Source organism: Amblyraja radiata, chromosome 26 (genome assembly GCF_010909765.2).
Source record: "Amblyraja radiata isolate CabotCenter1 chromosome 26, sAmbRad1.1.pri, whole genome shotgun sequence".
Lineage (NCBI taxonomy): Eukaryota > Metazoa > Chordata > Chondrichthyes > Rajiformes > Rajidae > Amblyraja > Amblyraja radiata.
The window spans coordinates 16,701,529-16,718,138 of NC_045981.1; the positions used below are offsets into that span (position 1 = coordinate 16,701,529).

The 16,610-nt window shown below is 41.9% G+C and overlaps 1 protein-coding gene across 3 annotated transcripts in view; it reads left to right on the plus strand.

Moving 5' to 3' along the window:
• The window catches only part of LOC116987967, a 32,252-nt gene extending 16,041 nt beyond the window's left edge, over positions 1-16,211 (plus strand). The window contains exons 3-7 of one of the 3 annotated variants that reach the window (XM_033044326.1): positions 5,378-5,647; positions 8,859-9,098; positions 10,883-11,122; positions 11,881-11,979; positions 13,778-13,847. In XM_033044326.1, the coding sequence (XP_032900217.1) occupies positions 5,378-5,647; positions 8,859-9,098; positions 10,883-11,122; positions 11,881-11,979; positions 13,778-13,806 (878 nt within the window). In that variant the 3' untranslated portion in view covers positions 13,807-13,847. Of the gene's footprint in view, positions 1-5,377; positions 5,648-8,858; positions 9,099-10,882; positions 11,123-11,880; positions 11,980-13,777; positions 13,848-15,364 lie in introns of those variants that run through there. The other 2 variants (XM_033044327.1, XM_033044328.1) reach the window with 2 other exon arrangements.
• Positions 16,212-16,610: the final 399 nt, after the last annotated feature.

Here is a 16,610-nt window from a genome sequence, read left to right on the forward strand (position 1 = left end):
CACCGGATGGGAACTTCACTGGAAACACCAGCATTTATCGCCCATCCCTCACGTCCTTGAGAAGGCGGTGGGGAGCTGCCTTGTACAGTTGCAGTCTGTCTAATGAAGCTACTCCCACCCTGGAAGATAACCTTTGAATTGCAGAAGGAATTAACTAGGAGGCAAAAGAGTAATTAAAGGAACATTTGATGACAGTTATTCACATTGAGTTATGGATTGATTCCTTCCTCTCCTGCTTTATAAAAAATAATATGTTGAGAAGAAGTTCATAAGTAATTGGAGCAGAATTAGTCCATTCGGCCCATCGGGTCCACTCTGCCATTCAATCTTGGCTGATCTATCTTTCCCTCTTAACCCCACTCTCTTGCCTTCTCCCCATAACTCCTGACACCCATACTAATCGTCTGTCTGTCTGTCTGTCTGTCTGTCTGTCTGTCTGTCTGTCTGTCTGTCTGTCTGTCTGTCTGTCTGTCTGTCTGTCTGTGTCTGTCTGTCTGTCTGTCTGTGTCTGTCTGTCTCTGTCTATCTACCCATCCATCCATCCATCCATCCATCCATTCATCCATCCATCCATCCATCCATCCATCCATCCATCCATCCATCCATCCATCCATCTATCTATTCCATTGAAGGGATCACAAAATCACAGTGAATTTAAAACAAATAAACCATTGTAAATGCTTTAGTCAGCATCTAACCTTAATACATGTTCTTTCTGCCCTAAAATACATAGAAGACTTTGGTAACCAGGATTCTGATGTAACTCACCAATGTTTCTTTAAAATATAAAATTAACTAGAACTCTGCCATTCAAAATAAATCAATCCATTCTGGTTATTGTTAATCTGAGTCAACGATACTGGTGATTATTACAGCAGCAGGGACCCGGGTTGGATCCTAACTAGGGTGTTGTCTGCGTAGAGTTTGCACGTTCTCGGTGTGACCGCGTAGGTTTCTTCTGAGTGCTCCAGTTTCCTCCCGCATCCCAATAATGTACGGGTTTGTAGGTTAATTGGCCTCTGTAAAAATTGGCCCCAATGTGTAGGGAGTGGATGAGAAAATGGGAGAATATAGAACTAATATAAACAGGTGATCAATGGTCAACATGGATGGGCCAAAGGGCCTGTTTCTATGCTGTATCTCTAAACAAAACACAGTTTGACCATATTCCCCAGAGATGCCACCTGACCCGCTGAGTTACTCCAGCATTTTATCCTTTTTTGTAAACTAGCATCTGTAGTTCCTTGTTTCTAGTTAATAATAATAATGGATGGGATTTATATAGCGCCTTTCTAATACTCAAGGCGCTTTACATCGCATTATTCATTCACTCCTCAGTCACACTCGGGGGTGGTAAGCTACTTCTGTAGCCACAGCTGCCCTGGGGCAGACTGACGGAAGCGTGGCTGCCAATCTGCGCCTACGGCCCCTCCAACCACCACCAGTCACTCACACACATTCACACACATTCACACACAGGCAAAGGTGGGTGAAGTGTCTTGCCCAAGGACACAACGACAGTATGCACTCCAAGCGGGATTCGAACCGGCTACCTTCCGGTTGCCAGCCGAACACTTAGCCCATTGTGCCATCTGTCGCCTGACCGCAGGCGCTGGTTCAACTGTAACTTCCTCCAGTATTCTCCAGGACCAATGTCTTAGCTTGAACAACCTCTGCATCTGGTTTGGTTCTAGTCGGTTTTATTTTATTGAGAGCGTTCACCACAATGATGCAAATGTGATAATCCAAACAATTAAAAAGGAAACAGCTGTTATGTGATGAGGGGCCCATTATCTATGCCAGATTGCACTTCTGTAGTTACACTTACATTCACATATTTGTTACTTCCAGGCTAGTCCCATGTTTTCCCCAGCTCAACTACCAACCACTCTTTGTAAGTCAATTTTGCCAAGCCCCCACTCTTCTTCTCCTAACCTGTACCTAGGCCCATTTGCCTGTTATTCTTTTATGGTTCACGTAGGATCCCCACAAACATTTTGATTTAAACACCCCTCCCAATGCCCCTTCCTTCCACCTCCCTTTAACCTCCTCCGGACCTATCACACACCTCCTCGAAGTCTCTCTCTTTGCTAACATGGTATCACATCCATCTCTTCATTCCTGCAGTCAGGCAATGTGCCTCGTCTAGGCAGAAACTTGTGGAATTCACTCCCTGGGTCAACCTTTCTTCCTTACCCCCTCTGCCTATACCTTTGTCAACTCTCCTCTTCACTCCTTACTTTGTTTGATGTTATCTTCTTCACCTACAATTTGGGAGTCAATTTGGTAATACAATTTAGAATATTTATCTCCACTGTAAGTGGTCTTCAAATACAAACTGTGATGTATTTTCAGAATGCAGATCAACTCTAAAGCATGTCTTTAAATACGTGGAAACTCCAGACAGACAGCACCCGAGTTAGGATCCAACCTTGCTCCCTGCTGCTGTGAGAGCCACCAGTATCGTTGACTGAGATTAACAATAACCAGAATGGATTGAAAATAAAGATACAAAAGTTTGCCAATTCCAATGAGGGAGTGAGCTGATGAGGTGAGAGCCAGTGACAATACAGATAGATGCAGGGATAAATGTGGGTGACTCAATGGTTAGAAGCCATGAACAAGAGTATGCTGGAAATAGTCTGGAGGATCCTAGTTTTAAGTGCCAAGATGGAAAACCCTTGAATTCATTGAAATCATTTAGTTTTGTTTAGTTTCGAGATACAGCATTGAAACAGGCCCTTCAGCCCACCGAGTACACACCAGCCAGCGATCCCCGCACACTAACACTATCTTACACACGCTAGGGACAACTTACATTTATACCAAACCAATTAGCCTGCAAACATGTATGTCTTTGGAGTGTGGAGGGAAACCAGAGCTTCCCGGAGAAAAACTACACAGGTCACAGGGAGAACGTACAAACTCCCTACAGACAGCAACCGTAGTTAGGATCGAACCCGGGTCTCTGGCGCTGTAAGGCAACAACGCTACCGCTGCACCACCCTTCCGCCCATTTTGCTCACAGAATGCTAGCAATGCAGTATGTATTGTCCTTGAGTGATTGACTGAAAGGTACTGTGTAGAAACAGGCCCTTCAGCCCACTATGTCTCTGCTGACCATCGATCACCCATTCCCACTAGTACTGTGTTATCCAACACCCTACACAGCAAGGGCAGTTTACAGAGGCAATTGAGAAATTTGCTTGGTCATTTCGCAGGGTTTCTAAGAGTTAGCACATTGCTGCACATCCATATAACCATATAACCATATAACAATTACAGCACGGAAACAGGCCATCTCGGCCCTTCTAGTCCGTGCCGAACACGTATTCTCCCCTAGTCCCATCTACCTGCACTCAGACCATAACCCTCCATTCCTTTCCCGTCCATATAACTATCAAATTTATTTTTAAATGATAAAATCGAACCTGCCTCCACCACCTTCACTGGAAGCTCATTCCACACAGCTACCACTCTCTGAGTAAAGAAGTTCCCCCTCATGTTGCCCCTAAATTTCTGTCCCTTAATTCTCAAGTCATGTACTCTTGTTTGAATCTTCCCTACTCTCAGTGGGAAAAGCTTATCCACATCAACTCTGTCTATCCCTCTCATCATTTTAAAGACCTCTATCAAGTCCCCCCTTAACCTTCTGCGCTCCAAAGAATAAAGACCTAACTTGTTCAAAACTTGTTCGATCCGTAGTTATATACAGACCAGACTAGATAACGGTTGCAAATATCCTTCTGTAAGGCACATTACTGAACCAGGTTTCATAACACCTGGTAACCTCATGGGACCAGCTATTTCATCTAAAGGGGAACATACTCAGGATGGGATTAATTGGGGCACAGACCCAGCCTGTTTATTTATTATTTATATTTATTATTATCATTTATATTTATTATTTATTTATGGCACAGTCCATATATTGCACATTCAATATGGATGCCTACTTTATCTTGGCATCCTGTTTGGCACAGACATTGTGGACCTAAGTGCCTGTTCCTGTGCTGTACTATGTTCTATGTGTTCTTGTTTAATGTGCCTCTCCAAAACGGAATTAACTTTAAATTCCTGCAACTATCAAGAATTATTTAACAATTTAATCCACTCAGCTGCTGAGATGGGATTTTGGCTTCTGTATGTGGATTATTAGCCCTGGTTTCTTGTCCAGTAATCATGTTATCGTTGTGACATTATCTCCATTATGGAAAATTAACAAAGGACATGGTGTATAAATGTACAGTTGACAAACTGTTGCTTTAAGATGAAAGTTTTGAAAAAGCCCAAAGTCTTACCTTTGAGCGGCACAGTGGTGCAGCAGGTGGAACGGCTGCCTCACAGCCCCAGAGATCCGGGTTTGACCCTGACCCCGGACCTTGTCCATGTGAAGTTTGCACGTTCTCCCTGTGACCGCGTGCATTTCCTCTCGATGCTCCAGTTTCCTCCCACATTCCAATGACCTGCAGGTTTGTAGATTAATTAGCCTCTATAAGTTTCCCCTACTGTGGATGTGAAGGTGGTATGACATGGGGTTAGTATGTGTGGGTGATCAATGGTCAGCATGGTCTCAGTGGGCTACAGGGCCTGTTTCCATGCTGTATCTCTGAACTCTGTATGGGTTTTAGTCTCTTCATACCAATAACAAATAACAATAGTCTGGGTTACGGCTATAAAGTCTCTTGTACAGCAGTTAGGCTATTCCGGGGCAAATGCCATGGATGGCAAATAGGCCTATGAGTTATCAGTATTACTGACAAGGCCTGCATTTCTTGCCCAAATAAACCAGGACCACAGTCAGGATCCTCTACTGGGCTCCCATGGATGTGCTGGAGTCACCCAAGTGTAGTTGAGAGTAGTTTCGAGATGCAGCGTGGAAACATGCACTTCAGCTCACCAAGTCACCTATTCGTACTAGTTCTAAGTGATCCCACTTTCTCATCCACTTCCTATATGCCAGCGGCAATTTACAAGGGCCAATTAACCTACAAACGCGTGAATCTTTGGAATATGGGAGGAAACCAGAGTACCCAGAGGAAACCCATGCGGTCACAGGAAGAACGTGCAAACTCACACAGACAGTACCCACGGTCAAGATTGAACCCAGGTATCTGGCGCTGCGAGACAGCAGCTCTGCCACCTGCACCACTGTTCCGCCCTTATTAAAATATTACAATAGTGGAACATTCCCCCATGTAACTGCACTTGCTTACTGTAAAATGTTGAACATTGGACACTAATAGATCATTCAATAAATAATGATTTTGGCACCACACTGCACTTCTCCAGTTATGTTTTTGTGTGAGCTGTATTTTTAAAAGAAAGTTAAAATGATCATTTTCAAGTGTGACATGTTTTCCTTTTGCTTCCTCAGTTCCAGCATCCAATCCTGAGATTTCTGCACAAATTGGCTTTAAGATGGAAAAATCAATTATCACAACTATTTTCTGTTTGTCACCAAAAGGAAGTTTACCAATAAACTACACGTTGTATCGAGACACAACGTTGGTGATGACCTATGTTGCAGAGAGTCGGCGTAAAGCGGAATTTATTGTGAATCTATCTTTCAGTGAATTACTGGACATTCTTAAATGTAAAGCAGATAATGGATTTGGTCCAAAGTACAGCAGAGGGCTGATTATAGGTATGAATATTGACAGTCTAATTATAATTTTTTCAATTTCGGTTTTCACTTTGAAGTGAGTGCTAATTATTGTGCAAATTGTAAATGGTATCAGTGTCCTAATACGATTACAAAGGCACACTGAAACTGTAGACATACCTGTTACTAAAACTCCAATAATCCGACACCCTTGTGATGTTTGATGGTGGAAGGACACTAAGTGAAGAGAGAGTGGACGCTGGCGCGCTTTGGCTGCCGCTGCTCTCTCTTCACACTGTGTTTTTGATTTTCTGTTTTTGGATTGAATTCTGTTTTTAATTTGTGTCTCTGTGATGTCTTTTTTACCTGTTCTATTCCGATTATATGTTTTTATTCCGATTACTATGTAAGGTGTCCTTGAGATGTCTGAAAGGCGCCCATTAAATAAAATTTATTATTATTATTAAGTGCCGGAGTAGCTCAGTGGGTCTGGCACCATCTCTGGACTGGATCGGTGATGTTTCGGGTCGGGACCTTTCTTTAGTCTGAAGTTGAGTCTAAAGAAGGTTCGTGTTCCAAAAGGGCATGTTCTCCAGAGATGCTGCCTGACCCGCTGAGTTACTCAAGCATTTTGTGTCCTTTTGTGTAAACCAGCACTTGCAGTTCATTTTTTCTACACTGATTTTTGATGGTGATGGATTGACAGTTTCTGGACTATTGAATATTATTCCTTTTTATCCCTCAATGCAATTGTAATTCACATTTCTTAGATATTACATAGCGGTAGTACATATTTTCCAGTGAACCTGATATGTTTAAAGGGAGCATGGAGAATATAACCCTGGCAGATTCTAATGAGGAATGGGAACAGAACGATGTGAGCTAAATGCTAAACCATTTGGATCATGGAACAACCAGAGAACAGTTTATTGAAAATTTACTGTATAATTGTGCACCTCCTTCACCCATGCTCTCTCTGCTTGCTGTTCTACCCTGATAACATGTCGAGCGAAGCCTGATTATATGATTCTTATCCGTTTTTTAAAATCCGTCTGCATTCTGTATGACCCCTTTCTGTGTCATCCCTTCCAGTCCAACAGCCCTCTTAGATTTCAATGTTGGGGCATCCACAACAGGAATGCACCACGGTTGCTGGCATGACATTGAACTCTAGATTCCCTCACCATCTCTCTTTCCTCATTGATTTGCTCCTTCGCTCCTACCTTTTTGCCACCTGTTCTATTTTATTTTCTTCTCTCTCCTTTCTCTCTGCTCAACCTTTTGCACTTGCATTTAGCTTGATTGTATTTGTGTCCAGTATTATCTGATTGGATTGGAAAGCGAGCTTTTCACTGTGTCTTGGTACACGTGACAATAATAAACCTAGGGTGAATGCACCTAGAGTAGAATCAAGAATCCAAGGATACAGGTTTAAGATGAGAGGGAACAGATTTAATAGGAACCTGAGGAGCATTTTTTTCATCTAGAGGATGATGGTGATATAGAACAAGCTGACAGAGGAGGTAATTGAGCCAGGCACAATAAGAATATTTAAAACATTTGGACAGGCAGTCTGAAGAAGGGTCCTGTCCAGAAAAGTAACCTATCCATGTTCTCCGGGGAAGATGCCTCATGAGCTGAGTTACTCCAGCAATTTGTGACCATCTTTGGACAGGTACATGGATAGGAAAGTTTTAGGGGGATGTGGGCCAAACCCGGGCAAGTGGGACTTGCGTAGATCGAGTTTCTTGGTTGGCATGGGCAATCTGAGCCAATGGGACTGTTTCCGTGCTGTTTCACACTATGACTCCATGACAAACTGTTTTGCTATGTTAAAGATCTTACATAAACCAGGTATTATTATTGGAGGAGAACCAATCCACACAAAAGATTGCTTCTGACGGCTGTCTTTTCTTTCAATAACTTAATGGTATCCTGACTTTTCCTGAAGATTGCTTGTGTTTCTGCTGCCTGACTTCTACCTTCCCACACTGATAGCAAACATTTCTTACTGGCCTGCTGTTCTGAGTGATCCATAAATGCTACGGGTAAAGATCCTACTAATAGTTTCATTGTGCCAGTGGTATAGCGCTAGAGTTGCTGCCTCACGGCGCCAGAGACCCGGGTTCGTTTCCGACTGCGGGTGCTGTCTGTATGGAACTTGTACGTTCTCCCCGTGACCTGTGTGGGTTTTCTCCGAGGTCTTCGGTGTCCTCCCACACTCCAAAGACGTACAAGTTTGTAGGTTAATTGGCTTGGTATAATTGTAAATTGTTCCTAGTGTGTGTAGGGTAGTGTTAATGTGCTGGGATCACTGGTCTTTGTGGACTCGGTGGGTCGAAGGGCCTGTTTCCGTGCTGTATCTCGAACCTAAACTAAAAAAAGATATGTTATGGATGTTAAGTTTCATAACAAGGGGCTCCGGTAGAGGACGCGACCTGCAAAGATTCCGTCATAGTTTTAAGATTAAATCAGAAAACCAGGGAATTAGGCTTAGATACGCTACCTTTCTATTATGAGGAGAATCTTAAAAATCTATGGGTGCATTTATGGAGACAAAGCTTCTGCGATAATTCAATTTGAAGAGTATCGTCTTTTATGCTCTGAATTTCATGATAATTTGACACAACAACTTTCGATACGATACGATAAAACTTAATTCATCCCCGGAGGGAAATTGGTCTGCCAACAGTCACAACACTGTACCACGAAAACTTGAAATTAAATGTGAATTTACACTCATTTGCAGTCTAACTTACAAAACCAATAACCTGGCACATTTTGGATCCAGTAATGAACTTGACTCGCATCACAATACAGAATCAATTCATAGTTGGGACAACTGCTTTATAACTGCCTGTAGACACAAAATGCTGGAGCAACTCAGCCGGACATGCAGCATCTCTGGAGAGAAGGAATGGGCGACGTTTCGGGTCGAGATCCTTCTTCACACTGATATTACCGCTGACTATTTGGATGACTAGCAATGAGATTTATGTGCTGGGGAAGGTCTACTTTTACAATGGAACGATCAACTATTTAATTAATTCAGGGATGCCTCTGTTGGACAGATTTATATTTATAAAAACAATGACAGGAAATTAAACGTTATTTTCTCATTAGTTGCCATTTGCACATCAGATATAACCATTCAAAAAGCATAGAATTCCCAGAAATGATGATTATGCAAGATTTTAACAGTAATTTCACTGTTGCAGTGCATTAACATTGCTGTTCTGATTTTTTTTTCCAGATTTGTCTGTTAACTTGACCTCAAAGCCAGATCCTCCTATTCTGGGCCAGCAGCTGGCATTGTCTTGCGCTGTAACTTACGAAACTCAAGAACACTACAAGTGGTATTTTGTTTACCCAGCAAAGAATACAACTGAAGTCACACAGCAGAACCAGTACATTATTAAATCCGCAAACGTAGGGATATATTACTGCTCTGTATATGGTTATTTTAGCAACAGGATTGAAGTACTAGCGCAAGGTAAAGTCCTTCTGAGACGCTGTCATCTACTATTCAAATCTTGTGCAGGAAAGATTTTTGTATTTATACAGAGATTAGCAGAGCTGACAAATTAAACATCTTTTTATTTTCTCATTTTCAATCATTTTTGTTGAGTATATCTACCTCAAAGCCATGGAATAACTGTGCTGCCAAATGCATATTGACGATGGTGAGGGGGGAAAGATTTAATAGGAACCTGAGGGGACAACTTTTTTACACAAAGGATGGCAGGTGTATGGAACAAGCTGCTGGAGGAGGTAGGTGAGGCAGGGACTATCACAACATTTAAGAACCATTTAGATAAGGTACATGGATAAGATGGGTTTAGAGGGATATAGGCCAAATGCAGGTCGGTGGGACTAGTGTAGATGGGCAAGTAGGTCGTCGTAGGCATGTTGGGCCGAAGGGCCTGTTTTTGTCTGTAAGACTCTATGATTCTATGACTCATAGAAGTTTGCCAATTTAGGATGTACAACATAGAACATAGAACAGTACAGCACAAAAACAGGCCCTTTAGCCCACAATGTCTTTCCTGAATATGATGCCAAGACCATCTTTTATCGACCTGCAGGTTATCCACATACCTCTATTCCCAGCATATCCCAATGCCTATCCAATTCTCTTAAATGCCACTTTTGTATCTGCCTCAACCACCAATCCCAGAAGCATGTTCCAGGAACTCACGACCCTCTGTGTAAATAGTCACCCTGAACATCTCCTTTAAACCTTGCTCCTCTCACCTTAAAACTATGTTTTTTAGAGTTTTTTTATTACTCTGCTATTTTATTCTGTCGCGGAAAAGGTTCTCACTGTCCATCCTATCTATGCTTCTCATAATGTTATATACTTTTAGTCTCCCCATAACCCCTGGCATTACAGAGAAAATAATCCGTGACTCTCCAACCTCTCCCTGTAGCTAATACCTCCTAATCCAGGCATAGTTCAGGTAAACCCCCTCTGCATCCTTTCCAAAGCCCCCACACCCTTCATGTCATGGGGCAACTTCCATCTTCCTTCCCACACTGAGACCAAACATTCCTTACTGGCCTCCAGTTCTGGGTGATCCATAAATGCTACCAATATGTTCATTGTGCCATTGGGAAGAAGATATGTTATAGATGTTAAACCTCACTACAAGGGGCTCCAGCAGAGGATGCGACCTGCAAATATTCCGTCATACTTTTCAAGATTAAATCAGCAAACCAGGAAATTGAACTTGGATAAGCTACCTTTTTATTATGAGGAGAATTAAAAAAAATCCATGAGTGCATTTGTGGAGACAAAGCCTGCGTGACAATTTAATTTGGAAAGTATTGTCCAATGCTCTGAATTTCATGATAATTTGACACACCAACTTGCACTCATTTGCAGTCGAACCGACAAAACCAATAACCTGGCAGATTTTGGATCCAGTAATGAACTTGACTCGCATCACAATGCAGAATCAATTCATAGTTGGGACAACTGATATTACTGCTCAATATTTGGATGAATAGCAATGGGATTGAAGTGCTGGGGAAAGCATACTTTTGCAATGGAATAATCGACTATTTAATTCACAGATACGTCTGTTGGACAGATATATATTTTTTATATTTATAAAACAATTAAACGTTATTTTCTCATTGGTAGCCATTTGTATGTCAGATATAACTATTCAAAAAGCATAGAATTCCCTGAAATGATGATGACACAAAACTTAATTCTAACAATAATTTCACTGGTGCTGCACATTAAAGTTTCTATTCTGAATTTCTCTCCAGATTTGTCCGTTAACCTGACGTCAAAGCCAGATCCTCCCATTGTGGGCCAGCAGCTGGCACTGTATTGCACTGTAACCTACGACACGAAAGAAAGCTACACGTGGTATTTTGTGTACCCAACAAAGAACATGACCAAAGACACAGAGCAGAACCAATTCATTATTGAAGCCGCCAACTCAGGGATATATTACTGCTCTGTACACGGTCATTTTAGCAACAGGATTGAAGTACCAGAGCAAGGTAAAGTCCTACTGAGGCACTGCCTCAACCACGAATCCCAGAAACATGTTTCAGGTGCTCACTACCCTCTGTGTAAAATACGTTGTCCTGCACATCTCCTTTAAATCCTGCCCCTTTCACCTTAAAACTATGCCCTTTAGTATTTGGAGATTATAAAACTAGGAAGGTGTAGAGTGGAACTAAATAAGGGAAGGATGGTGGGCTTGTGAGATCAGTGGTAGGAGACGGGCTTTTGTAATGTGGGAAAGAGGAAAGGGTGATTGGGGCTGAGGCAGGGAAGTCTTGGTAATTGTATCAATTTTACACTCAGCTGGCAGCATCTGTGAAGAGAGCATCATAGTTAACATTTCAGATCAATCATTTTTTGTGGGAATACTTTCCCTTTGCTGTTCCATTCCTAAGACAATGTCCTGCTTAAGATATCAGGCCAAAAATGGAAATGCAAATACAATAAAAGTTCACGTGCAAGTTGTTTCAAAGCCTAATTTCAAAGCTTTGAAACAAATCAGCAGAGAGGTAAGTTTATGCATTTCAGTAGAATGAGGTAGATATTTTATCAGAACGTAAGGAACAGGAGCAGTATTGGTCCCATGTCTCACCTCCACCATTTAATAAGTACATGCTGCTCTGATCTCGCCCTCCACTAGTTCCCTGCCTTGATTCCATTATAGCACAAAAATCTTTCTCGGCCTTGAATATATTCAATTTCTCTTGTGCAACAGAAAGAAAACAATAATCTGTTTGGTTCTTCTTTCCAGATTCCAGTTTCCAGCCAGTGGTGGTGGGTGTCAGTGTAGGAGCCATTCTGCTACTCATTTTGATTATTGGGTTGATCTGTTATTGTAGTGCAACTAAAGGTAGGTCATTAGAAATAAAACATTTATTGAATTTCCTTGTGCTTAATTTTACTTTGATCTGATAGGAATTGTTTTAATATCAATTTTATTTGCAATTTTTATGTGGTATTCATCTTCAGAACATTATTTGTGCTGCCCAGTGCCGCAGCAGTGGAGTTGCTGCTTTACAGCACCAGAGACCCAGATTCTATATTGACTCCGGACACTGTCTACAAGTGATGTCTGTACGGAGTTTGTACGTTCTCCCTGTGACCGCATGGGTTTTCTCCAGGTGCTCCAGTTTCCTCCCACATTCCAAAGATGCATAAGTTCGGTAAAATTATAAATAGTTCCTAACGCGTAGGATAGTGCGAGTGTACTGGGTGATCGCTGGTTGGCTCGGTGGGCCGAAGGTCCTGTTTACACTGTCATAGGGGGAATGTACAAGCTTTGTATAGACAATCACCCGTGGTCCAGATCAGATGCGGGTGTCTGGTGCTGTAAGGCAGCAACTCTACCGCTCCTCCACCATGCCGCCCCATGTGGGAAGTGCAAACGACCAGTGAAATCATTTTCGTACAAACAGTCCAGTGAAGTATTGCCACACTAAGCACATCCCCGATTAGCAAATTGTACAGAAATTGTACATGTGGTGCCATGTAGACTTCATGAATTAAAAAAATGTGGCAACTCAAGAGGAAAATAACAACTATAAAGGTCACCTTTATTATTATAGCATAAGTAAGCAAACTGAGAGATTGTTTATTTTTGCATTCATTGTTTAGTCCCTGTTATCTAGTGTTCCTCACTGTACGAATTCCACAAAGGCTGCTCCACTTCCTGCAGAACAGGGTGTGTCACTGTTGGATTCTTCAGTTGGAACACTTCAACTATGAATAAGAATTTCTGGCAAGCAAAGAACTTCCATAGCCAAGGAAATGCATAAGGAAACGTCCAATCTCTTGTCTTTTTCAATGCACTTACAGTGACATTGGTTTAGAAAATGCAATTAGGTGCAAGCATCTCCTGGATGATTTTAAAGTGTTAATGCAAGCATTTCCAATGAAAGGTAACCTGAACAACAAAAATCCAGGCATTTATCATCCACTTACTCCAGTAAAATTGTGCTTCATGGATGTTATTTTCTACAAAATGTGGCTTAGACAATAGACAATAGGTGCAGGAGTAGGCCATTCGGCCCTTCGAGCCAAACCGCCATTCAATGTGATCATGGCTGATCATCCCCAATCAGTACCCCGTTCCTGCCTTCCCCCCATATCCCCTGACTCCGCTATCTTTAAGAGCCCTATCTAGCTCTCTCTTGAAAATATCCAGAGAACCGGCCTCCACCGCCCTCTGAGGCAGAGAATTCTACAGACTCACAACTCTGTGAGAAAAAAGTGTTTCCTCGTCTCCGTTCTAAATGGCTTACCCCTTATTCTTAAACTGTGGCCCCTGGTCCCCAACATCGGGAACATGTTTCCTGCCTCTAGCGTGTCCAAACCCTTAACAATCTTATATGCTTCTGACACTGGAATCTTAAAACCTACTGCACTTTAATTCCCTGCGAACGTTTGGGCCTCAAACCTCTATGCTCTTTCACCTCATGCGGCCTGAATATAATTCTTGACCGTTATTCATCAACTCCCTCTATTTGGGCTTATAAAGGATTCATAGTTTATTAGACTAATCCATTTTTAATAGCAAAAATGCCTGAAAAAATAATCCCTCTGCAAATTGGTTTGCACTATTTCTTATGTACACCTTCCTACCACCTAAAACATGATGGGGCTTTACTAATGCTTAAAACCTGCTTAAGATCTCAACAGGATTACTCGTTTATGTTGAAGCAATGGAAGACTGGTCAATGGTCAATGGTCAAAAAGGGAGCCGTCAGTCAAGATATTGAGTATACAATTTGGGATAGATGCAAAAAGCTGGAGTAACTTTTTGTTTCAGCATCCAGCTTAACTGACAGCTTTTTGTGTCTATCTTCGATGCCAACCAGCATCTGCAGTTCCTTCCTACATATAAAAGTTGGGATGTTATGTTACAGTTGTAAGATGTCGGTGAGGCTGCATTTGGAGAATCGCGTTCAATTTTGGTCACCCTGCTATTGGAAGGATATTGTTAAGCTGGAAATAGCACAGAGAAGATTTACGAGAATGTTGCCAGGACTCGAGGGCCTGAGCTGTAAGGAACGGTTGGGAAGGCAAGAGGCTGAGGGGTAATCTTACAGAGGTGTATAAAATCATGAGGGAAATATATCGGGTGAAAGCATAGAGTCTTTTACCTAGAGTAGAGGAATCAAGAACCAGAGGACATAGGTTTAAGCTGAGAGGGAAAATATTTAATAGATACCTGAGGGGCAACTTTTTCACACAGATGGTGGTGAATATATGGAATGAGCTGCCAGAAGAGGTAGTTGAGGTCGGTATTATGAGAACATTAAAAAAACATTTAGACAGTTACATGGTTAGGAAAGGTTTGGAGGGATATGGGCCAAACACGGGCAGGAGGGACTAGCGTAAATGGGACAATTTGGTCGGCATGGACAAGCCGGCCCAAAGGCCTGTTTCTATGCTGCATAACTCTTTGACCCCAGTGTAATTATTTCTGACACTTTCTTGTGGACCCATGAGATTCCTACCATGATGTGACCGAGAACACATTGTTTAACTCCTTGGTGAATGCAGGCTCCCTGTGACTCACCACTTTAAATGACTCACCTGTTCCCACCCTTCCCATGCATTGTTGCCATGAACCTCAGTAAATTTCAGTACTGCCAGTGGTTCTCTGATCCAGGCATTGATCTAACTATCTGCAGACCAGGGCGGCACAGTGGCACAGTTGGTAGAGCTATTGCCTCATAGTGCCAGAAACCCGGGTTCGATCCTGACCTCAGGTGTTGTCCGTGTGGAGTATGCACATTCTCTCTGTGATCACATGAATTTTCTCCGGGTACACCAGTTTCCACCCACATCCCAAAGATGTGCAGGCTTGTAGGTTAACCTGCCTCTGCAAATTGGCCTTAGTGAGTACGGATTGGATAAGAAAGTGGGAGAACAGAGTGAGAATGGGTGATCGATGACTGGCGGGGACTCGGTGGGCCGAAGGGCCTGTTTCCACGCTGTAACTCTAAACTGAACTGTGCTGTTAATTCCAAAGCATAATTTACAGCAATAGCCTTGGAAAAATGTTCAGCATTTATCAATATTAATAATACTGCACCTCAGAAGAAAACTTATGCTTTGCAAATTTAATTTGAGTCTTAAACAGGTAGGAATGTAAATAATCTTATAGGTAATTTTTGCAATGAATCCTGAAAAAATGTTTTTGATGGTTATGGTTTATGTATCAATGCCGTCTCTGGAAAGATATTTCCATTAAAGAACATCTCTTTTAGCCCACAGACTCAATATTGGATAATTCATGTGACATGCATCTGTCAATGAGGTCCTGCTTCATTATCCTCAAGCAAAGGACATTTGATCCAGGAAATTCTATACAACCATCATGACCAACGCCTCATGTTATTGCCAAACAGTACGGGTTATGTTAGAGCAGCACACAGGTCTTTGATGTTACTTCGCCCTCACCATGGGGTCCGTCTGCTATTTTATGTTCTACGACGATGTCGGCTTGAAATGGCAGTAAAGTCAAACCCAAGTATCAGTCAAGGCTGGGGTGCATCCTCACCTGATACGACAACGCCAGCCAACCCTGCAAGACTGAAGCTACCCGGATACTGGAGAAATCAGATTAATGTTACTGACTACGATGACTGTAGTTTCAGATTTTGAACTTCCAAGATTCAGGTATAAAGGATGTGATGTGATGCCATTCTTCCAGCTGTGTCCACATATTCCAAAGGAAGATCAAGGTATCTCAGTCTGCTTGCAAAAAATATTTGTGGATGCTGTTTCACAAATACAAATCATGTTGAGTTAAAGAGATCGGTGAAATAAATCAATGTAATATCCCCAGAGCTCCAAACCTATTCACAAAATGAGTCCAGCACCAGTTTTAACCTATTCCCTATATTTTGCATATGATACAAATATTTAGACTGCAGGCAAAGATTGGAACCTTACAATAAATTTGTTAAAGAAACACAGCGTTAACACAATGAATGTTATCTATTTTACATTGAAACATTTTGGCAGGTAGAATGAGCTGAGTGCCCTCCTTTTATACTTTTATCATTTTTGGATTCAGAAATGGACATTCATTTTATTTGGCCCAGAAAAAAACTAGTTAAAGCAATGCAAATACTGACAAAGTGCTCAACACCCTGCATTTTTATAAGGAAGAAAGTTCAGGCTAATTCTGCCTTTGGATTTATATTTAGGGTTGGCTACAGATGATTATTTAAAATTGAATCGGAAGATTATGGTACCCAGAAAAATAAGTCAGTTTAACACCCATGCTTGCAACAAGTCCTTTGCATTTGTATAAAAACTGTTGTCATATTAATTTTCCTAAGTTTTGCGATATATTTTAGAGGTTATTTTGGTGGATTAGATTGAGTCACATCACAATACATCCCCTGGTACACAAAAATGCTGGAGAAACTCAGCGGGTGCAGCAGCATCTATGGAGCGGAGGAAATAGGCAACGTTTCGGGCCGAAACGTTGCCTATTTCCTTCGC